Genomic DNA, 23,730 nt, shown 5'->3' on the forward strand with positions numbered 1-23,730 from the left:
AATTTGACTGTTGAATGACATGAATTTGACTGTTGAATGACATGAATTTGACTGTTGAATGACATGAATTTGACTGTTGAATGACACGAATTTGACTGTTGAATGACATGAATTTGACTGTTGAATTACATAAATTTGATTGTTGAATGACATGAATTTGACTGTTGAATGACATGAATTTGACTGTTGAATGACATGAATTTGACTGTTGAATGACACGAATTTGACTGTTGAATGACATGAATTTGACTGTTGAATGACACGAATTTGATTGTTGAATGACATGAATTTGATTGTTGAATGACATAAATTTGATTTTGAATGATATGAATTTGACTGTTGAATGACATGATTTTGACTGTTGAATAATATGAATTTGACTGTTGAATGACATGATTTTGGCTGTTGAATAATATGAATTGGACTGTTGAATGACATGAATTTGACTGTTGACGTGACAGGACATGATTTGATAATTAAGCGGAACTAGTGTGACATAATTTATTCAGATCAGGGCGAGTAATGCGCGTGACGCTAATTACAAACAATAATCACTTATGTGAGTAAAGAGCAAATATCTAAAGTTTCACCAAAAATATACAATATCGTTAAATATTCTGTGACCATACATTAGAAAGAATCCGTCTTATTCCAGTAGTTATTCGTTTTGTATGGGCATTTCCTTGTTCTACATTCGCATAAGTATCGGAGTGCTGATTACAGTCGGTGTTACGTTTCAAGTTACTTTCAGAAGACGATTTTCTAAAAATGTTAGAACGTCGATTTCTGTCTTGGTCAATAACAACAGGCGAAACTCCAGCATCTGAGTTATGCCTCGTGTGTGTTCTTGGCGAGTGCTCCAGTTCGGGAGTATCAGGTTTTTGGTCTGGGATTTCATATGTTGGATCAACATCATACTTAATACTTCCGTTGGGGTTTTCATATTCACTGCCTGTGTAATCATTATGTACACGTGTCACCTCTTGGTCAAAATCTATCGTTTCACTCTCAGAACTAGTTTCACCTTTGTTAGCATAGTCTGTGACTCTTTTGTGTTGTTTTGTTTTCGGTCTTGCTCCAGCAGTAGTGTTGATACTTTGGGTATATTCTTCAATTGCACTAACGCCAAAATCTATCGTTTCACTCTCAGAACTAGTTTCACCTTTGTTAACATAGTTTGTGAATTTTTGGCGTTGTTTTGTTTTCGGTCTTGCTCCAGCAGTGTTGATACTTTGGGTATATTCTTCAATTGCACTAACGTTAGGTTCGACGACAGTGGCTAAGGGCATGTATGTCTCCTCTGCATTTACAGCGGGAAGTGGCGTAGTATATATGTCAGTACTGGCTTTTGTAGACTTCGCTTGTAATTTTGTTTGTCTGGGCAATCTTACAGTACCGAGTTTCTGTTTTATGTTGTAATACAATGTTCCCTTCTTTTTGCTTGGAGGAGCGGGATCAGCGCTGGAGGAATCATTTGGTGAAGCATGGTCAGGAATAGTGACATTGTGACGGTAGATGTATTCATGTTCATTCTGGTGCTCTATTGTGCCCGACTTGTAGTAATTTATGTCATCATTATCAAGCTCTTCTGTGATTTCGACCATAGTAAGTGATCTCTTAATGCCTGGTCTTATTTCTTCTTTGAGTCTTTGCAAGTCTGCCTTAATTGGGTCAGTAGATCTAATCAGTACAATACAATATGCACATTATAATACAATACATTAACACCAATAAAAAACGAACACCATTGATTTATCAAATTTAGCTCACGCACACACGAGTTTCGATGTATCTTTGCATACACTTGCAGCAGAACGTATTTGTTTTATGTTACTTGTTTTGTGTATTAAATGTACGGGATTCCAAGGTGTTTTGTACCCATAAACTAAAAAAGCACAATGCAATATATATAATTACCTGGCAGCAATGCATTCCATAATAATCGGGAAAGACGGTCTCATCGACTTTTCACTCAACCACATCCTCTTCATTAAGCAAAATAACCAATCTGGACAATCAGGGGGTTGTATTTGACGCTCTCTTCTAGATAAGGCATCACTGATCTGAAATGAACATATTCAGTCATGTCAAGGTCACACTGTGAAATTTCACATAGATTAAATGCATGAAGAACATATCAAACTTAATCAGTTTCGATAACTCGATAATATGGAATTTCTGTAATCTTATTGATTTATACAAGCAGCTCGAACCATTAGGTTACAATCACCAAACTAATTTGGTTGACAATATGTTTCTTATAAATGTTTAGTAAATTTCGAATTGTTTTAGATTGTCGATTGACACAATGTCAATAGCAATACAGTGAAAGTATCTACATAAACATTTACCTTGTCATACTCAAGGTTAGGATATGGTACAAGAACTTTTTCAGGACATTCTTTGTTTTGAGCATATGCATTAAACGCTTCCCAACATACTTGAGAGAACATAAAGACATCTCCCTTTTGGCTATATATACGGAATGAAATTGTCTCTGGTGGCGCCCTGTAAAAAATGTCAGATTATTTGATAGACGATTGGAGAAACCAAAAGATGAGTTTGATGTGACGCAGAGCAATTTAACCAATTTAACGTTCACTGCGAGATTCCGCGTTATGCGTGAAATCGCACTTCAAAACAGGACAAACGAAGTTATGTCATTTTGGGATTTCCACGTTTAATAATGTCCTATGCACATATAAAATGTAAATTTTGATGAAGTAAATGTATTTCAACGCAATAGTCACCTTCAATGATGTGCATTTCGACATTTTTTTCAGCCATTGGATTTGTGTTTTTAAACTTGTGAGTTGCTCTATTTGGATATGTATGTTTAGATAGTGTTTGGATTCCTTGAGTTTGACTCTAATGACCTTTACCATATAACAAAAGAAATGATTTTAATTTGACCATCATGAATTTTCGACACATTTCAGCAATATAACAGGTATATTGGCAGATAAAATAAGACAACGCCGTTACACATCAAAATCACTTGTTTGACATATTTTCGTACAAGTGATTACACAAATGTGATTAATCTACCGATATATAGGAACATCCATCTTGAATATGGCTTAGAACTAAATAAAGAGACAAGTTCAGGTTTTTCAGTTTCCCACAGATCAGGAGAAAAGTACTAAACTGTGGACTCAGCCCTACCAACAACAAAGTGCCTTCCCCGGGTTACCATTTTACTCCACAGAAGCACTTTGTTATTAGGCGCTACTTAAAGGTACTGACACCATTCCCCTCGCGCCCTCTAGTGACAAAATTACTTTCATCTATATACATCATTTTGACGTCACTAGAGGGCGCGGTTTGTAGGAATGGTGTAGTGAATGTTTATCTTACCATCTAAAAATATCTTTTGGTGTATGGTGGATCTGTGTTGCCTCATGAACCCCTCCTTCGTACATTCTAACAATTGGTCGGAATGCTCTCCCCCATCGACCAATTTTAGCAATGCCATCACACACATAGATGAACTTAGCTTTCAAACAACCATGAACCCATTCTTGTGAATGAGCATATTCCATACCGGAAGCAACACCATGTAAATAATTCAGTACGTCATCAATTTCACAGCTTTTTTTTCTACAGTGGTATAACAAGTTTGGGCCATCACATTTTTCGCTCAGCTGTAAGAATAAAAAAAAAACAATTTTTATTAGAAAACTACTCTCCATGTCACTGTTTCACATATTCATACATAACTTTAACTGTCAAAAATGCACAACACGAATTGTATCAATTACCTGTATAGGTCGATCTTCTTGTAAAACAGTCCGATACACTTTAGCAATGTTCTTATGGTTCAAATCAATGATAGCCTCTTCATCTTCGGAACTGCGATTGAACTTCTCTGAAATGCACTCTTCTATGACATGTGGATTCTGTGAAATGTGTACATTAAAAGTCTCAAAATGCATATATATGTTCAGCATGGACCTTTCAGACATGCAGAAAACCTTTAAACATCTTGAATATTATCATAATTCAGACTGAAAAATAATACCTTCCTTCCTGGACTTGGATCATCACTAGCTAGAATTTCATCATCAGTACACGGAAATTGAGTTCGGGAATCTCCCTCGAGATAAATTGTGGAGATTATACCATGCTGATCTTTAGGAATTCCCTGATTGAAATCAATAAGAAATATGCTAAATATGACTGTTATAGTAAAGTACATTGATCCAATCAAATCCAAACGAACTAATGTAACTTACTCTATCAGGTTGTTTGGGTTGGTCCTTGTCTCGTTTGGGAGGTTTATGTGGCTGCATCATTGCAGTAGTTGTAGCTGAAAAAAACAAGTGTAGTGTATATGGTCAGAGACAATGAAGGACAGAAGTGCGACATGTTGAATATAGAGAAACATTTACATGTACATGTACCAAGAAACAAAGCTGCTTGTGATACTAAGGAGGGTTAAAAACAGCATTTGCAACATATTTGGATCTATGAACCACCTTCAATGATAAATAGTTTTATTGATATAAACTATGTTCTAGACAAGCGAATTACAAAGAATGTTTGAATGACATTGCCTGCATTCTGATATCACAACAAGTTTACCTAGAGGCTGTAACTCATTAGAAAAGTACGTTATTATTTGTTTATTCATTTCATATACCTGTTGATGGCTCATTAACACAGTCAATGAGATTAGCTTTCAAATCTTGAACTGTCTGACGCGACCGGGGCCGTGCAATAAATCCGCCCATTATGAATGTAAATAGTTGATCGGGAATTGAGGTGGGTTGCTGCATCCTGTAGCCCATTTTAACTCGTTCAATCACATCATGCGAACTAATGCCATACAGTTCTGTGTAGGGCTGACACCCATGGGTCAAAACTTCATATGCTAAGCAAGAACATCCCCACGAATCTGATCTTGTTGAATACAGGTGACCATCTAGTGACTCTATTGGCAAATAACGCAATGGTACAGGATCATCCTGAGAACCTGAATTAAAATAGAGCAAAAATTATCCTCAAATCAAAGCTTAGCAATATATAGCAATATATAATGTAATTACTTTTAAGAACATGTATGGTTATCAACAGCTTATTGTAGAAAATCCTTCAGACCATGAAATGCTTCAGCAAATACAAAACAAATGAGAATTATTTGGGGTCTATTCAATCAATTATTCAAATATATCGCCCCCAGAAACTATCACAGGTCACTTGTACGAACTCACATTTAATTTCACCATCATCAAGTTCTTCATAGAGTGTGTCTTCTGTACCAAAGCTGCTTCGTTGTCGCATTTTCTTTGCAAGACGAAAATTGAAGTATTTGACACCCAGTGATTCGTCAGGTCTTTCTTTGATGTAAAAATTACAGCTTACAGTGTCACGTAATATTATGCGATTCTCATGGCAGTATGAAACAGCTGTTAACATAGGAGCGAGAATTGCGTTTACCAGGTTTTTCACACTCAAGAGACGACCTTCTCTTTGTTGTCGAGTGAGAAATTCCAATGCATTTTCCTTCCAGCCTTCAGTTATAATGTAATATGGGCTAGGTGTAGTCTGATATGCCAGAAGATTGGTTATATTCTCATGATGAGTCACAGCCAGCAATATTTCTAACTCTTGATTCATTTTTCGAATTGGACCAGCCGTGTCTGTAAATCCATTTACAAAGTCACATGCCTTAGTCATTTTTAAGGTATTAACTTTCACTGGTATGTCTCTCAGCGATCCATTCCATGTATAGAACCTTGGATTTCCAGGACATATTTGAAGCTGATCATCACCCTTTGCTTTACGAAGCACTTGTTGAGCATTAATATGTAGTATGCGATTCTGAATAACTCGTTGAGCTTCTGCAACCACAATGTCTGATTGTTCATCTGTGTTCTTTGTCTGCAACAATCTTTCAGTTACAGTCTTTCTAATTTCTTCTGAGTGGTGGAAAAGTAAACACTCAAACACTTTCATCAAATACTCTTTATAAACATCGTCTCTTTGAACAATATTTAGGTTCCACAAATTAGCCAGACCAATTAGTTGAGGCTCATCAGTGTCACAACCTTCCAATACAAGTTTACAAAAATCTGTGGACACGAAATTATAATAATTATGATGACAGATTTGCATGTTGAAAGTGATCATATAGTATTAAATTATATATCATTCCATATCATGTATGGTGATATAAGTAGGCGACGGCATGGTGTAGAAGGGAGAACATACACTGTTTCTAGGTTAAATTCGCTGGTTTGTAAAAGAAACAATACATTTTTGAGTTTGCATTTGACATTTTTGGTATCAGTGAATTAACCAAAGAAAAACGTATTGACTAGGCCCTATAAAGTATTTGAAATTTAACTTACCTCCATCTTTGCATTTAAGAGCTAGATCTATTGAAAGGTCAATGATATGAACTATGTACTTTCTGCTTGTTTCATCTTTCTTTTTATATAATGCTCTTTGAAATATCCATAATAATGTTTTTTTGCAGGTGACATCGTTTGTTGTAGATATCTGAAACAAAAAATAACTTTTCTAAACTTGAGGTATAATGAACTCCACTGAAATACACTATTCCATAACATGTGGATTTCGTTAATATACCAATATCACTTAAATTAACAATAACAGGGAAAAAAAACATTCTTACCATACAAGCTTGTTTTTCCAAAGCAAGGAATTGTTCAAACCATTTTAAGCTTAGTATGCCATCTACAACATCTTCTTTTTGTCTAAACGATATATCACCCCCATTGCTTTGCTGTATAATGTTATCCATCGTGAGGAAAACCGTTTGAAGGTCAGACACTCTCCTCAAGTGTTGCCGAAAAATTACAAATTTCTTGTTTTTTCCTTCTTGAATCTGACGGTGCCGCTCTAGTGCTTTTAATACAACTTGTTTCACATAATTATTTCTTAATGTGTGGACAACTGATTGTGAAAACATATTCGAAACATAATCACGACACAGTTGGCTATTATCTTGATCCACCGTAACAGATTCATCAATAATAGCTAGCATTATTTTGCGCCATATACTACAGTAAACTTGTGATCCCAGCTTTTTGTTTTCAAATGTTTCAAATGAAGAGCCTATTTTATTTTCCAGTGTGTAAAGCTCGTTTGCAGCTGGTATGTGGAGACGCAGAACATTCTCCAAGGACATCAGTGCCACTGTTTGTACTCTAGAAGATACTGTACATGCAAACTGACACAATTCAACAAGTGCCCTTTCCTCTTCATATCTGGGTATCATTTTTTCGATCGCGTAATACTCTGCCCCTTTGAAACTAGGATCCTGTTTATTTAATAAAATGTGACATATATTTCCTATTGGATGATCACGTACTCTGCTTTTCATGTGCGCCTCATCATATAGTGTTTCTGCAAAAAAAAATGATGGTGTATTTTAAATAGGGAATTTGAAGGAGGCTGGGATTTCTGGTACAAATTACAATATATAGTTGTGAAACAGATGACAAAACCTTTTACCTGATTCTTTTACCACATCTGGCATTATTTGTGGCCCTGTGATGGATGAACAACGTGATGGCGGTGATACTGATTGTTCTGATTGTCGTTGTTGTTGGTGTTCTTGTGGTGGAGCCTCGAGTATAGGTGACACAGACGGTGAAATAGTTTTACCTATAAGATAAAGTTAATTAGTAAAAATGTAGGTACTCTGTTAATTCATTTTACTGTGACATGCAAGTTATTGAAATGATGCTGCAAAGTGAACATGAAGAAAGTATAGCGGGAATATCAACCAACGCATATACGAGGTCGATGAAACCACGGACTGCCTGTGTACATACTTTGCGATATCCTCGTATTAACCTTATAATACATCACCCTGGTCAAATCCCTTGGCGTGGGAGGCTATAACTTAGTATGAAAGTGAAAATCGGACATTTCTCACTGAGAACATGAAAAACATGTGTCATCTTAAAAATACAACCAAATCGTTCCATATTTGAAATTAGCATTTCCTTATATTTAGGAAACAGGTATAGTGTGACTCATGGCAATAGGTTGACGTATGTATACTAATTGTGGAAATTAACTTACTTAGTCTTTTTTTCAAATATCTATCAAATTTATTCTTCTCTACTGAAAGGTCATTGACTTTTTCTGTGAAATTCAGTTTCACTTTGTCCTGGAATTGTAATGGGATTGTAACGTTCTCTTGCATCTTGATACAAATGAAATTACTCCGTGATTTGTTACGAATAACATCAATCAGGAAGCCATCTGGATAGGTAGTGTTAAACGTCTCTGTAATTGGCAATATTATAGTTCGGTGATGCACAATTGCATTGCGTATACACTTTTTTATTGACTTAGCTGGCTTGAATGTACGCCCTGGATAGCAGTATCGTGACACACGCTCCACCGGGTTAACAACATCATTCATTATTCTGTCAATAATTGGCTCCTCGTCTGGTATCAGGATGAATACTTCGCATTTTTCATCAGCTGATAGTTTGTCACAATAGTCTAAGGGAAAAAAATAAAATGGCTAATTAGCGCATTACTTGAAACACTATGAAGCTACGGAGATTCAGTTTTAGTAGTATCATACTAATGAACATGTTAATGAATGTGAATGAACGAATGATCAATTAATTTTTAGTTCTCATTTGTAAATAATTTGGTGCTGATTTTACTTTCCCAGTACAGTACACAATTTGTCAAAGAAGTGTGAACATAATTACATTTCTAAAGCCTGAAACACAATTGTGTCAACTGGGAATGTACATGAGTTGGCGAATACAAACCTGATGATGTTGATGAATCACTTGATGTATATTCAGACTCAGTTGAGATAGCTACGTCATCATAATCAGTTTGAATACTGACACTGTCACTTCTAGCAGACGTGATAGAGCTCGATGGATAATTAGAAGTGTCACTGTCACCGGTTTCCCACTGTGAACAAGTATAAATGATAAGTGCTAAATAAGTCCATAGTATTTATATATCTTTCTCTTACCTCATAATAATGAGACGTTGAACTTCGTTTTATAAAAAAAATATATTTTATTATAATAAGATACTACCTGGTAATATGATACACATTTAATTTAACAATAAAATTCCATAACTCGTTACTATGAAGGCATTACTTCATTATAACGAGGTAGTATCTACTATGACTTTTTCCATGAACAGAAGGACAATTGTTTGTATTGATGGCCTCACTTAGGCTCAGTAATAATCATGTAGCAACAAAAGGAAGATGGGATAACCATACATATTCAAATTACAGTCAATGGTAGACACACAAGTCTATGTTATAATTACTGAACTTGAAATACTTTTAGTAATATTATTTTTGATAATTTTTGATAATTCCTGGTGTAAGCTAAGGCTTGTCATTCAGGTTAGTCATTTAGTCCCAGACGAGTAAATTACCTTACCATGGTGAAATATTGGCAGTATACATTTAACAAACAAGTTTAACATTTAACAAGCATAATAAATATGTCTTATTGCTAATTACCTTGTAAGGATTGTCCTCGGCCATTTGTATTGTTCAATGTATTCAGAATAACGCTTCAAATCATTATACATAATAACATACACGTTGAATACAGAAACAATAGAAGTTCTAGTATGTAAACTATGGTTTTCTATCATCTGTAAAATAAATAAATATTATTCAAATTAGTAATTTGCAATAAATAACAATATCATATTGTAGTAATTGTAATCAATATTGATATAAACACCACATATATATCAAGACAAATGATAGATTGCGCTGAAAATATTATAAATGCCGAGGAAACTATGGTTTACAGTTGTTTTATCAATAAAATCGACCTTTGATCGAAACATATTTAAAGCGGGGGGGGGGGTCGTCACCTGCGCACGCGCGAAAATCATTGAGTCCCAAGCGACGGTAACAACACGCGCTTAAAACGTAAAGGCTCATGGGTATAAGCTTGTTTGTAGACGCTATGGCCATCTGACGCATGCGCTGGTGACGACGCCCCCGCTTTAAATTACCTCCGGCTTCATGAAAGGCGAGTAGATCATATGAGAGAATTTTTTTCACAGTATTTACGCGGAATTAAAAGATTTGCTTACTTTTACTTAAAAGTAAATTGATTAAAAAAATGTACACAAAGATTTAGACGAAAACAAATATCGCGTTTGAGCTCAACAGTTTTGATCTGTGGCACAATGTATCCATTATTGTCGCTCGATGAGAATCTGGATTAGTGCGCCCACAACAGGCGTACTTGACCTAATTTTTTGACTGGACGAAGACAATGGTTGTTTAGGTAAACAACTTTTACCTTACTAATTTTATCAACATGTATTCAGGACATGTACTATTTGTAGCTGGCACTGAATATCCGGGTTCGTCCGGGGTCAGGTCACGTGTCCCGTATATAAACAAATAAGTAACTAATTAACTAGTGAGTAATCGTATGATCCGACGGACAGGAATCCCGTGTACAAGTAACAAACATTTCAATTACGTTTAGTATAGAATAATTTGATGTATTGTGCGTCACGAGACTTTATTTTAACATTATAGGAAACAACAAATATCATAATAGCTGAGCGTGCAGCTCTTTAATAGAAGTTGTCTTCCGTGTCTTTCAAAACTCAATTGTAGTTAGATCTCAGCGTGTAAAAACAATTAAACAATCACCCGAAACCTACAACACTATGAAAATAACAATACTGAATTGTGCACTGACCTTTTGACCCCTTTTGCACGATTTTTCACGGCACACGAACCGACAACTGCACCTGAAGTCGTGTATACTTGCTAGTGCTATTGTGTTTGCTTGCTGTTGGGTATTATGGGATACCACACAGTCTGGGTTACTAGAGTACAACAAGGGGGAAAACCCATGAGATCACGCTGGGTATTTCGCAACATATACGACGCTGACCTCACTTTTTTTTATTTTGTAAAATTTGATTTGTAGTAAAGTTTGAACATTGTCAGCGTTGTGCTCATTATTGGGTCATGTTAATAGTGGGGTAACTTTGTTACGGTGGCCCACAGATACCAGTAAGCGCCGTGTTCATAAAACACCTGTGGCGCCTACCTTTACTGGTAATGTCACGCTGACAATGCATTGACATTGCAAAGTCCAGTAGCGAAATTACTTGTTCGGTTTATTCAGGCCATGAACTTTTTAGACTTACTCTATATTGTTATGGTGCGTGCATGATAGCTTTAAAATCTACAATGCACTGTGGTTCAGACAACTATAACACGATGTCCTATAATGTATGCAGTAGTGACTATCATTCAAGGCTTTCCGACCAATCACCCTAATGTTATTTTGTTACACGATATCCCATAATGCTCTATTGTACACGCCAGTTTAGCACAGTGTTCTATGTTATAATGCTTTATCACATCTCGCTGCTGTTACGCATGCTGGGATTGGTTGAGACTCGGTCACATGACATTGAATAAAAATGGCTATTACATGGTATATTGCCCGCCGAGTGGATATTACATGGGTATATCACATGGATGACGTCACTGAAACTACTGCGCATAACAAATTGTGGTTCGCTGCGCTGGTGCTGCCTCGACCGCTGTTGTTTTCGGGGCTGCTCTCAAGAAACTTTAGGCATCCGAAATAGACAGCGAACGTGCCAGAATGGATATAAAAGCGCGGTGGTCGTCGGGCTGCGCATGTGTGACATTTGTGTTGATAAACATAGATTTTCCCACAAATCAATGCGCTCTTCAAATGGAAATCACAAGTATGAGGATTGACTTGGGCGCGACGTGCACTGAATGTCGCCTGTGACTCCGATGATACCTTCCATTCAACTAAAAAATATTTAATTAAAAGCTTCCAAATGTCTCAGTTTGTACTCGTTGATCTGTGCAACAGTCAAACTCGCCATCTTTGTTTATATAAGACCCATATATCTCGCGCATGCGTGGCGCGACGACTACCACCCTTCAAGTAAGATACTTTGTTTTGATGTTTAGGGTATTTTATATGAAACAAAAATGGACGGAAAAGCAGTAACTGAAACGTCGCAGTCGGGTCGCTACGGCGTGTTCTACGCTGTGAGCATTTCTACGCGTTCCACGCCGATACTAACCGAAAACGAACTAAAGCTGTGTGGCTTGTGAATAGAAGGTGTTGTACTTTGGTGAGATAGTAATTTCAGTTACTTTCACGGCACTCTGACATTTTTATCCAGCCAGTGGTTTGAGAATTTCCTAATTCATTTCAAAAATGTTATAATTGATAAATTGAGTGGTTCACACTGCTGAAACACGGTTACTAAAAAGAGTATCCGTGGCTGAAAATAGCATTTACTGTTAAATATTGCATACTTCAAATATAAGTGTGGTTATTTTGTGGGACAGCGGGTGTATGGTTAGATTTATTTGCGTTTAGTAGATGTCTGTTCGATGTGATAAAATAAATAGCACATGGTTATTCGGACGATATCACGATTTGTTTTCTGCCTTTGGGCTGTTGGTCATGACCATAATATTGATGATGCCCTCTCAATCATCAATATTATGGTCATGACCACCATCCCTTGGGCAAGCAACAAATCGTGATATTACCTTCACAAGCATGTGTTATTATTTAAACAATAATTAAAATATGGTGTATTGTACAACGTGAATTTAATTTAATTTTATATATTTTATACATACACCTATTTTAACTATGGCCTCGCGATTTCCAAAACTCTTAAAAAAACTGTCAGCAATTTAATAATAAATTAAAATAAAGTAAAGTAAAAAATGCATAATAATAATTAAAACCATATTTAGAAAAAAAATAAGCCCAAACTAGGATCGTATTTTATTAATCAGATTGTGTTTTGTTTTGAACTTTTTGTGAAGTTCTATTTCGTTGTTATTTCCATACATTACTACTGTATTACAAAGTTTCTATTATATTTTTCTGTATTTATATTACTGACTGTTTTTTTGGATTTGTGATAAATCCAGTTTTAATCTGTAGTTTATACGCATTAATGTGCCCGAATCGTGTTACTTAAATGTCGCCTTCGTTTTCATGCAAATTCTACAATGCCTATTATATTGTGCAAGGCTCCAATACAAAAATCCCTAGTAATCTCGTTACACAATATATAGCTATGAGTGCTATTGTGCAACACTATATTCTATAATGGCCTACGCTATTGTGAATTATACTGATAGTCAGTTGGCCAACACAGGAAAATAAGCAATTCCACTTTTCTATGTATACCTAACATTTGTTCAAATTCCTATTAGGGTATTACTGATCCTACTATGTGTAAGCTTGAGATGCAAAAAAAAAAAAAAAAAACAATTCATCAATTAAAAATCTCAACTGTATTTGAATTTGCACTTTTACAAGTATAATTTTCATATTTTCTAACTGTTGTAGATTAAAAACAACATATTACTTACTTATTTATTCCTAAACAGAATAGCTGCCAGAGTTACAGTTTAATTTCTTCGATAAATTATTTTCATTAGTAAATGACACCCACACTCGTCAATACATAGAATGAGTATTTCACAGTTGTAATTTAGGTCGGTCGATAGTTTTTTTATGCACATTTCATTAACAGATAGACGAATGAATGAATGAATGAATGAGCAAACAAACGAATGGAAGAACGAATGATAACGTGTTAATTATATATTTAGTTTAGTTTATTTATTGGTAAACTACTGTGCATCGCTTAATCTCATGTGCTAGGCAATTTTGCTTTTTGATGATTTAACGGTTTTTGCAAGGAAGACATGCACGAAAGTTGATGTGATGGCGACTTTGTGTTTTTTAGGAATCCAGTGTAATGTAAACCGTTACTCAGTCAATTTTGTCGCCAATATAATAATAATTAATGGTAAGTGAAAAACCATGGAACGACCCCAAAAAAACAAACTACCTAAAACGTGTCAAATGAATCACAAAATAACCAAAACTAGCCACGAATTCAAAAAGGATCGATCAGCTATTTTGAAAGGATACTTTGAACTGCCGGTTGGGGGCGCGGCTTACGTCCGCTAAGCCTCCATATTTAAATAATAAATGAATAAATATATATATACTACGTCAATTATTTGCGTATTGTTGTTATTAGAGGGTTCTCGTGTCGACTGGTCATACTGGTAAACAAGTTTTAAAATATGTTATCGATAGCTTATAATGATTTTTTTGTAAACGCACTGAAAACTGTGAAATAGTTATAATTTACAAAGGAAAAAAAAAATCAGCGCGGAATAACGGTTACTAGGGTGTTACTCGGTTCATCAAGGTGACTGCCCTGTCAATCGCCAGGTGAAGAAATATAAACAAACGAAAGCACTTATGAGTAATGACGGCTAACTCGTCCCATTGTAACTCCATTTGTGACCAAGTTTATTGAGATAAAAAAAGAACACCAACACCTTTTTTTATAATTCAGACATTATACAACTGTCGACATGATCGCAAGTTGCTATTTGAGACACGATAGTTGTCATTGGCTCTTGTGCTATATAATATTTCGAAGTAATAATAACTTTATCACAATGCAGGTATTGTCTTTTAGGTCCAGCTTCCACAATTTCCCTATGCACATTTTATAAAAATAATGCCAGCAAACACATACACATATACTGCATCTACACATTGCATAATAGAGCATGTATAGCATATTCCTCTTTGAAAATCACGACGCTTCTCACACCATTACACATTCCGCACACAATTGACACGACTGTCTCTATATGCCTTTAAATATTATTAAATAATTTCCCTGAAATAAAAAACTATAGATATGACTCTTCTTAGAATAAAGTCCCATCCGTGATAGATGTACCTACCTGCAGTCTCGACATTAAATCTCGCGTTAGACTCGTACGAGGTTTTAACTTACGCAAAGATAACATGAAGTGTTGTACAACCGAGTTATATATTTGCCAATATTAACTTAACAAAAATGATCGTTTGGAAAATTCTGAGATTACTTTTATTTGGTAGAACGTATAATCTAATACAAGTAGTTATCGAACCTATTATTTCGCTACAATGAAATTTTTATAGTATATATCACACGTGATATTAGTTAAAACACTGTTTTACGCGTGTTTTATTGGTCGATATGAGACCCGTATCTATCATGACGATGTGAGATGACCATCGCCCAACTAACTATACATACATTCGTCCAGCATTCTCCATTCCTTCTATCCATTGATCTACGAAGAGCGTTCGATAAGTAATGCCCCTGACACACTATCTAGATGAAATTTTGCATCTGTAATGATTTACATCTCTATGGGTTATGTTGCAAAAACAGCTCTGATCTAATTGTGATTTACAGGTGTTTGAACTGAGTCAGGTGTGAAATGGAGTCTGTTGAGTGTCGCGCAGTGATCCGGTTTTTGTATTTGGAAGGACGCACACCAAAGGAGACTTTTGATGAAATTTATGGCGATGATGCCCTATCATATAAACTTTTAAAACGCTTGCATTGTGAATTCAAACATGGCCGGAAGTCTGTGGATACAGCTCCCAGACCTGGTCGTCCCTCTTCTGCCATTGATGAGGCATCTGTCCGTTGGGGGAGCCATTTTGGAAGATCGACGCATTACTGTTCGCGAAATAGCCCAAAAGATCAAGATTAGTACGAGTCTGTGGAAACTATCATTCATGACCATTTGCATATGCATAAGGTGTCTGCGAGATGAATTCCCAGGTTGATCACACCTTCCCAGAAGCAAGAATGCGTCGAGAGCTCGAGGATGAATCTGGAGATGTGCCAAGAAGATGAGTCAAAGGTTTTCGAAAGACTGATTACACAGGATAAAAATTGGGTCCATCACTATGATCCGAAGACCAAAGCCCAGTCAATGCAGTGGAAGCACTTGTACTCACCACCTCCAAAGAAGGCAAAGGTGCAGCCCTCCGCTGGCAAGGTCATGCTCACAATCTACTGGGACCAGGACGGAGTAGTGATGACAGATTTCCTGGCAAAGGGTACCACAATTACGGGAGCCTATTACGCTCCACTTTTGATGAAATTAAGAGAAGCTATCAAAATCAAGAGACGGGGCAAGATCAGCAAAGGTATCCTCCTCCTGTAGGACAACACTCCAGTCCACAACTCGCATGTCGCCTGATCAGAAGCACGGGCGTGTTGCTATAAAATCCTCCCACATACCCCTTACTCTCCTAACCTTGCACCCTCTGACTTTCATCTCTTCCTAGCCATGGAGTTGTTTTTGAAAAGAAAGCCTTTCCCAGATGACGCAGCCTTGATTTCTGAAGATACGACGTGGTTGGAGAACCAACCTGGGGTGTTCTACAAAATCGGTGTCTAGAGCTGCATCAAACGATGGGAGAAATGCATAACTCTGGGTGGTTCCTATGTAGAGGCTAATAACTGTGCCAAGTTTCATTAATCTCTTGCTATGGGAAATGGGTCAGAGGCATTACTTATTGAACGCCCCTCGTACTATCATATACTCCGTGTGAGATGACAAGACCAGTCAGTTGTTTTGTTTTTTTGGGTCAACTAGTTAAATTATGTGTGGTTGCGCTCCCTCTGGGGATTTAGAACAGCAATTTTAAATGACAATTCTGGTACAGTACATTACTCAAACTGACTCCCGTCGCTACAATCTCCAATAAATTAGAATTGATCGATATGGGAGCTAGGGCCTCCCAAGTCGCCACATTTTACTGGCATCTGACGTGCAAATAGGAGGTTTGCCTGTTAAGTTTAATTCAAAACTAAATGTTTAGTATTGGCAAGATAAGTATAATTTTGCGTTATAAAATTTTAAATAATATGTATGAATACGAATACAACGAATACACTGTGTTATTAACATAAAACCTACATCTATTACCAAGGCACGTATTCCTCATAATTGTAATTTAATATTTAATTTGAAATTTACATTGCTTGCGATATAACTTCTTTTTCACGATGGAATTTGATGTAATGTCTCATGTTAAACACACACGCACATATCCAATAATTACATAATGCATTTTGCTGTAACCGCATTTTATTACCACCAAATGTATACACTGCTTATTACACCTGTTTTACATACGAATAACGTAAACCAAATACCCGCCACCACCGTCGAATATATAGATTTTCTCAATAGTAACGTCCTCATTTCGGATTATAAACTGCAACTATGAATTGAACGAAAAAAGTAAATTGTTATTGTTTGTAGACATGACAGTGTCAATAGAGAACATATAGTATATATAACATATAACTTAGTCTATTTAGATATGTATTAGAATAGTCAGATCTATTCTTTTAGATAAATTACATTGTTTGCATATTTTTAATATGAACTTCTTTGGCTTCATACTGTTTAATGCCGACGTTCTTGCACAATGAGAACATACATGCAAACACATTTTGGGAAAGTGTATTTCTTAAATGATTAATTTGGTCAAAAAAAGGTGCTACCGGAATCTAACTATAATTTAAATAATTAACACTTTAATAATCATTTAATTGTCTGTAAAATTTGAACTGAATGGATTATTATGCAGAATGAGTATTATAATATGTCAGGGTAGTACAAAATTGAATGGCCCATAGATTAAATTTGTTGGTGAAACTATAACACTCTTGATGCCTTGTTATCAACAAAAGTCCATTGGTTATTGGTTGTATGTTTTTGTTGGCGATCCGCTCCGCTAGGATTGCCCTTATAATCACTTTTGTCGTTTTGTGTGTGTGTGTGTGTGTGTGTGTGTCTGTGTGTGTACATTTCCAGTGTTCCAGTGTTCACGTATTATTTCTTCTGTGATTTTTTTGGCTTGGCCGATTTCGTTCAAACTTGGCAGGTAGGTCACACCTTAACCCTAGTTATAAGGAAAAATCTGGAAATTTTGTTTGGCCCACCGTTGCCATAGCAACAGCCAAAAAACTGATTTTTGGATAGCTTCGCGCCAAATGTATCTCCTCCTACAAATTTGGGATAAAATACTTCAAACATAGCTCATTCTACTCAGCTTGAGTGTGGGCACAAAGTTACCATTTGAATTTTTGATATCTGTTTTCATTACCGAGAAATTTGACCCCAAAGTTGGGGTAACTTTTCACCAGCAACGGCTTGGCTGGTTTTGTTCATACTTCACAGGTAGGTCGTGCCGTCACTAATTGGAAAAAAATCCTGGCCCACCACTGCCATTGCAACATCCAAAAACTGATTTTTGAATACTTTCGCCCCAAATGTATTACCTCCTACCAGTTTTGTACACAGTCAGCTGGCATCGGTGTCGCTGGGTGTATATGATAAAGGGAAGTTGTGCAACCAAATTTGCCGAGTTCGCAGTTTTTCGCCAATAAAAAAATAACTAAAGCAACAACTCACGGTTTTTCAGCATTTTTGTAATAAAGACATTATTCTCTATCAATAATCCGCCCAAAACAGGGACATTTCTACTAATTCTTGTGTTTTTTAGACGTTTTTCGAAAAACCTGCTATTAGGCTGCAAAAGTAGAACATTCCGGAGGGGGCGAAACGGAAGAGCCAAATTTAACGCGTAAAAATAGAACGCGTATTTTGACCTCTATGCGGTCGTTGCCAAAGAGCCCTGCGTCCATCGCCTGGCGATGCTCTTCTGTTTCACCAGTTGCGTTTTTTGACTAAAATTTGGGCAGTACTGTCAGTCACGAAAATTGATGAATAAATTAATACACATAAAATATGAATCACGGGCTAATTCAATGGTCACCGAACACTCCACTACTAAACAATCTGTGGCAAGATAGTAGCTTACTGTATATTTGACCCAGATTTGACAAGCGTGGTACAGTTTTTTGCGCGTGTCCGTAATAACGCGCACAAAGGATTGTGGGACAGAGTCCTTTATTTGCTGGCATTCTTGACTTTTGACTGCAGTTCTTTTTTTATATTTTAGAGTAAATGCTTCTGATATGCTCTTAGGTTGCTTAATATCCGTCTGAAATTCTGGACTGTGGTCATATTTTTCGATTAGGAGTCGTATATTTAAATTACTCACTGTGACTAGTGTTTTGCATTATGAAGTATATTGTTATGAAGGTCAACACACTGCAATTTAGGTAAATATTTACCATTTCGTTATTTCATTATTTCGCTTTCCAGCATTTCCGGGAAACGCTTCATTCTAAAAAATGCTATCGCAAAACGGTTGGAAATAATAAATGTAACAGCAGAATACGTCCTAGCACAGTCACTCTACTAGGAGAGAGTAACTGTGGTCCTAGTACTAAACTAAGTGACTTCTAAAGACTGAATGGTGTTTGCGAACTTCGTATTAGTTATAAACCGACGCCAGCTTCACGTTTATGTCACCATGGAAACAACCAAAAAACATGTTGCTTGTTTTTGAGCGGAGCGGATCGCCAACCAGCCTACCGGCTTGTTCGTTTGTTTAGCAATGTATTAAACATGGGGTTAGTCATCTTTTCTAGTATCATTAAATGGGAACAAATCGCACAATAAAAACGACCTAGTTGCCGTTGATACACACTGCCTATGGTGTAACAATTTCATAACAAATGTACACAAACTCATAGAGCCATTCATGATTGAAACTCCGTCACCAAGAAAGGGACTAAAACAGAGATAATGTCTATTTGTAAACCACACAATCATGTATAACTTAGTGTTGGTATATTTTAATCAATTTTTATTTTGTTCTGCTTGCCATATAGCTCTAAAATTAAACAGTGTGTAGCCAACACATAATTGTTGGGCTCATTGATAACGAACAAGCAACTAAATATTTAATATAGTATATGGTGTGTTTACCTTCCTGGTACAATCCACTTGTCCCCAAATTTATCAGACTCAGTAACTAATTTCAGTTTCCCATCTGGCATCGGGATCTGCATATCATTAGACGGGTCCCCGTCAGCGTTTCCCATCAAGCCACATACTTTTCCGAACATAGATTGGTTTAGAACAGGAGCAACGCGTCCTTTGCCGTTCCATGTCAATGTAAATGTTGAATCCAGTGTTGCTCTCACATATCCTGCATTGTCTCGTTTCACTGTAAGATTTCCAAGTATCAGTGGAGTCAGTAGATTATGGATTTTGCCATTTATCTAGAAAGTATATTGAAAAATACATTAGCAAATATAAATAATATTATATAATACTATTTTCGATTTTTTTTCAAAGTAACCAAACAAGTGTACACCATAGTGGAGAGAACAGAGATGTACTCACGTAAAGTCTGTTTTCAATCAAGGTTACACGGTTCCCATTAAGAACAATTGACACTTCAGTGACCACCATTTTCATAGCTTCTTTCAGATAATGGTGTCTGATCAAAACAGTGAATGATGGACGAGGCACACACTCTTGAAAGAATACGTACTCGCAATCACTGTGACCATTATACATGTAATGAAAGCCGTCGAATGTACGGAATTGTGGGTCACCCAGTTCATGAGCAGGCTCCTTATGTGGCCCTGTATATGGCTTTGTCGCTGTGATAGAACATTATATTCATTGCATGACTCAAGTAAAACAAAGAGAACTACTTAACAACTCACTACTTAAATTTTCATCTGAGATCAACAAGTTACAATTCATTATGTTTGAGAAACGAATTTGAAACTTTACAAATATTATTCAACGTAATTTTCTTAAAAGAGAATATGATATAAAAACCAACTCACTTGGTATTGCTGCAATGAAAAGAGAAATAATATGAAATATTTATAATGACAAAGTTTTGTTGAAATAAATACTGTAGTGATTCGAGATAACGTATGTATTGGTTTGTGTATCTTAAATATTCTTACGTTTGCAACATTTGCATAGCCATGGCAGTGGGCAAGTTCCCACCTTTCCTAAGCGCTCATCCTTTCTACATGTAAACAGTCTACACGTCCCTCCATATTTTTCGCAATTGTTGTCTGTAATTTGAAAACATTACTAGATTGTCAAATATAATTTATAGATGACATGCGAGTTCTCTTATATTACTTATTATTGTAACAATATATAATACCTGCAAAACACTGGGTAGATACGTTACAACTAGTTGTGTTAAAATGATATAATCATAACTTACGACAAAACCAATTACATATATTAAAACCAAGCCCTTGCTTCTTTTCCAGAACTGAAACAAATAAAGTTTCCAGTTATAAAAGGACGAACTGTCACAAAGAATCGCAAAATAATGCAAAGCGACTGTGAACATAAACAGTTCATGTGTTGTTTTTGTGTTTATGTTCTTACAATGCCAATGTTAAACAATATATGAATCAAGTCGGAATAAATTGTGGTTGGTAATACATTGTGTACACATCTAATCAATGCCACTAAAAGGTGTTATCCAATAACCGCTATAGGAATCAAGTTTATCGAGTGACAATAGCTTACCGTCATTATTAGCACACGACTTGCATCCCAATTTGTCGTCCGACGTACCACAGGGTAAGACATTAACATCGTAGTCACATATTTCCGTTTCGTCAGCTTGACACGAGGCTCGGCACATCGAAGCAACAGGAGTGTCGGCTTCAGTCATGACATCGGCAGAATATTCAAGTGCTACAAAGAGAAACAAAATGCGTGTAAATACATACAGATCACAGACAAATCCATCTATCACGTTAAGACAGAAAACATATTTGCCGGACTCACCAGGACAAGCTGCCTCAGCACCTGAGAACATAATAGAAGAGTACGTAAAAATTACATTGACAATATATATATATATATATATATATATATATATATATATATATATCCATACAAATATTGCATGCAGGAAAGTGTTTCAAATGAAATTGTATCGTTTATCAAATAAATATATCACGACAACAATCTTCAGTTACTTCCGAGAGTGTATAGAGAACCAGCCACGATGGACTTATGACACTTGAGTGAAAAATGATTTTTTTGCTTCCGTAATACTTATGTGTTGTACTCTGAGTCAATGTAAAGATGTTGCAGAGGGACTTTTTGTTTGATTATAGATGCTCCTCTGTATAACACTGTTTCTTTCAGTAAAATTGTTTTCACAACATCGTAACGAGTTATGGACGAACGCACCCAGTTAATATTATGTACTTGTCAGTTGTTGTGTTCTTGTGTAAATTGTTTGGCTGTTAATTTCGTTGTATTTTGTTGTGCTTTTCAAATTGTAAATTCTTATTTGTGACTATAATTGGTATTGCTATATTTACTTTGTTAATGCCACGCATTTGCCACGCAGTTCATAACATAACATGAGATGTACATAATTAGTATTCATATCACATGCATTAACTTTGTATAAACATAAGGTGTAACTCACGAGTCTGTTTCGGGAAAACCCATTTAGAAAGCCCATCCTGTACAAACAAAAATATGCATAAAATCAAGATGATATATTTAAAATACCCATAGTTTGTTTAATACCCAAGATCACATTAATACAATGAATGAGTGTGAATGAAAATAATGAAATTACCTCACTGCACGTTGTCAGCGTCAATGAAGTGGCGACTAACAAGCATTGTAATAAAATTGGCATCCTGAATATCAAATATCTGTGAAATAATGTAATACAAAATGAATTTATTTTATATTAAATGCCAAACTAATTACGTCATGTGATAGTTTGACTACCATGAATACTCGCCGAGTGTAGTATGTAAATTGAGCAGTCATAAGGCGAGCTAAAATAATTAATGCTTCCGAATTCCGAATTATAGTCATTCGGCGTAGAAACAAGCTTTAAGCTATCACTACATTTTTGGCATTTCGTGGTATTTCATGAATACAAATCAAATGTTCTTAAAAAGATATTTAACAGTGAAATCAAGATCATACGGTCAGCGTGTATATGTCTGTATATTAATTAGTGCATTCAAATGTGGCAAATATAGAGTTTAGTAGATAGTCAGTGAAACAAAGAATTATTCATTGACGTTTTGCTTTTAGAGTGTTGGACCAGTTGATAAGTTATGCCCAGATAACTGAATGCTGCTGTCGAACAAGAGCGTTCGAAAATCCGTTTCTCAGAACAGAGAAAACTGCCCAAATACTAATTACATGCACATTACGATTATACAATAAGCGAGACTCGAACTCTCTCCAAATGGTCATCGCTACTGTGAGCAGAAAATTCGCCGTTAAATTGTAAAGTAAAGTTACATACCTTACTTGTATGGGTGGACACACTAGCCAGGCTTCTCTTACACGGTTGCACAGTGTGCATATTATGAGTATATATCTATATTGCCTCGGACAGATTTTAGATATGTGGATGCATTACGTAATCCGGAACAAGCTGTAAATCTGTATATCAAAGAAGTCTTGTGATGTCGATATGAATTGAATAATCCCAACAGAATGGCACAACGCTTACTATTGTATAAGACACGATCTGTTGCGAGGTCTATACGGCCCAGTTACATCCGACGACCGTTTTAATGACATGCCATCTTTTACAGTGAATGTTTAAATAAATATACGCGCAGAGATTCATTATGCACAGTCGCAAAATTATTAAAATATATATTCTGGAAAAATTAATATATTAATCCAGATTAGCAAACGTATGAACATGATGAAATCGGGAAAATGGATATATATGTAAAATATACCTCAGATGTACCTGATGTGTAGATTAAATTGGTCTGTTACCTCGAGCGAACTTTTGACGACATTTCATCTATTACAGTGAATGTATACGCGTCAGGATTTTGTCTGCGCCATCGCACAATTATGAACATATTTTTTACCCTGGAAAAATGTATAGATGTTTCTCGAAT

General features: G+C 36.0%; 2 protein-coding genes and 1 long non-coding RNA gene across 3 annotated transcripts; all 3 read right to left on the reverse strand.

Annotated features, from left to right (window-relative positions):
- Positions 1–487: 487 nt before the first annotated feature.
- LOC144355684 (uncharacterized) lies at positions 488–8,404 on the reverse strand. The gene is made up of 13 exons (XM_078010754.1): positions 8,059–8,404; positions 7,483–7,635; positions 6,641–7,374; positions 6,354–6,504; positions 5,214–6,074; positions 4,643–4,975; positions 4,236–4,309; positions 4,022–4,144; positions 3,762–3,899; positions 3,358–3,644; positions 2,352–2,508; positions 1,918–2,063; positions 488–1,680 (listed from the first exon to the last, which is right to left on the reverse strand). The coding sequence occupies exons 1-13, from the start codon at positions 8,402–8,404 to the stop codon at positions 609–611; spliced, it is 4,575 nt and encodes a 1,524-aa protein (XP_077866880.1). The 3' UTR covers positions 488–608.
- Positions 8,405–8,800: 396 nt separating this feature from the next.
- LOC146738970 (uncharacterized) lies at positions 8,801–10,797 on the reverse strand. The gene is made up of 3 exons (XR_014930581.1): positions 10,707–10,797; positions 9,494–9,630; positions 8,801–8,919 (listed from the first exon to the last, which is right to left on the reverse strand). It is a non-coding gene; the product is annotated as an uncharacterized LOC146738970 (long non-coding RNA).
- A 6,187-nt stretch (positions 10,798–16,984) lies between these two features.
- On the reverse strand, positions 16,985–23,184 carry LOC102807570 (BMP-binding endothelial regulator protein-like). Its single transcript, XM_085503993.1, has 11 exons — positions 23,115–23,184; positions 22,425–22,503; positions 22,269–22,305; positions 21,614–21,634; positions 21,350–21,520; positions 21,036–21,086; positions 20,764–20,877; positions 20,638–20,646; positions 20,183–20,445; positions 19,763–20,058; positions 16,985–17,138 (listed from the first exon to the last, which is right to left on the reverse strand). Exons 2-11 carry the CDS (start codon positions 22,485–22,487, stop codon positions 17,126–17,128), a joined length of 1,038 nt encoding a protein of 345 aa, XP_085360119.1. The 5' UTR covers positions 22,488–22,503; positions 23,115–23,184; the 3' UTR covers positions 16,985–17,125.
- Positions 23,185–23,730: the final 546 nt, after the last annotated feature.

This window comes from Saccoglossus kowalevskii, chromosome 9 (assembly GCF_978046115.1).
Source record: "Saccoglossus kowalevskii chromosome 9, keSacKowa6.1, whole genome shotgun sequence".
Classification (NCBI taxonomy): domain Eukaryota; kingdom Metazoa; phylum Hemichordata; class Enteropneusta; family Harrimaniidae; genus Saccoglossus; species Saccoglossus kowalevskii.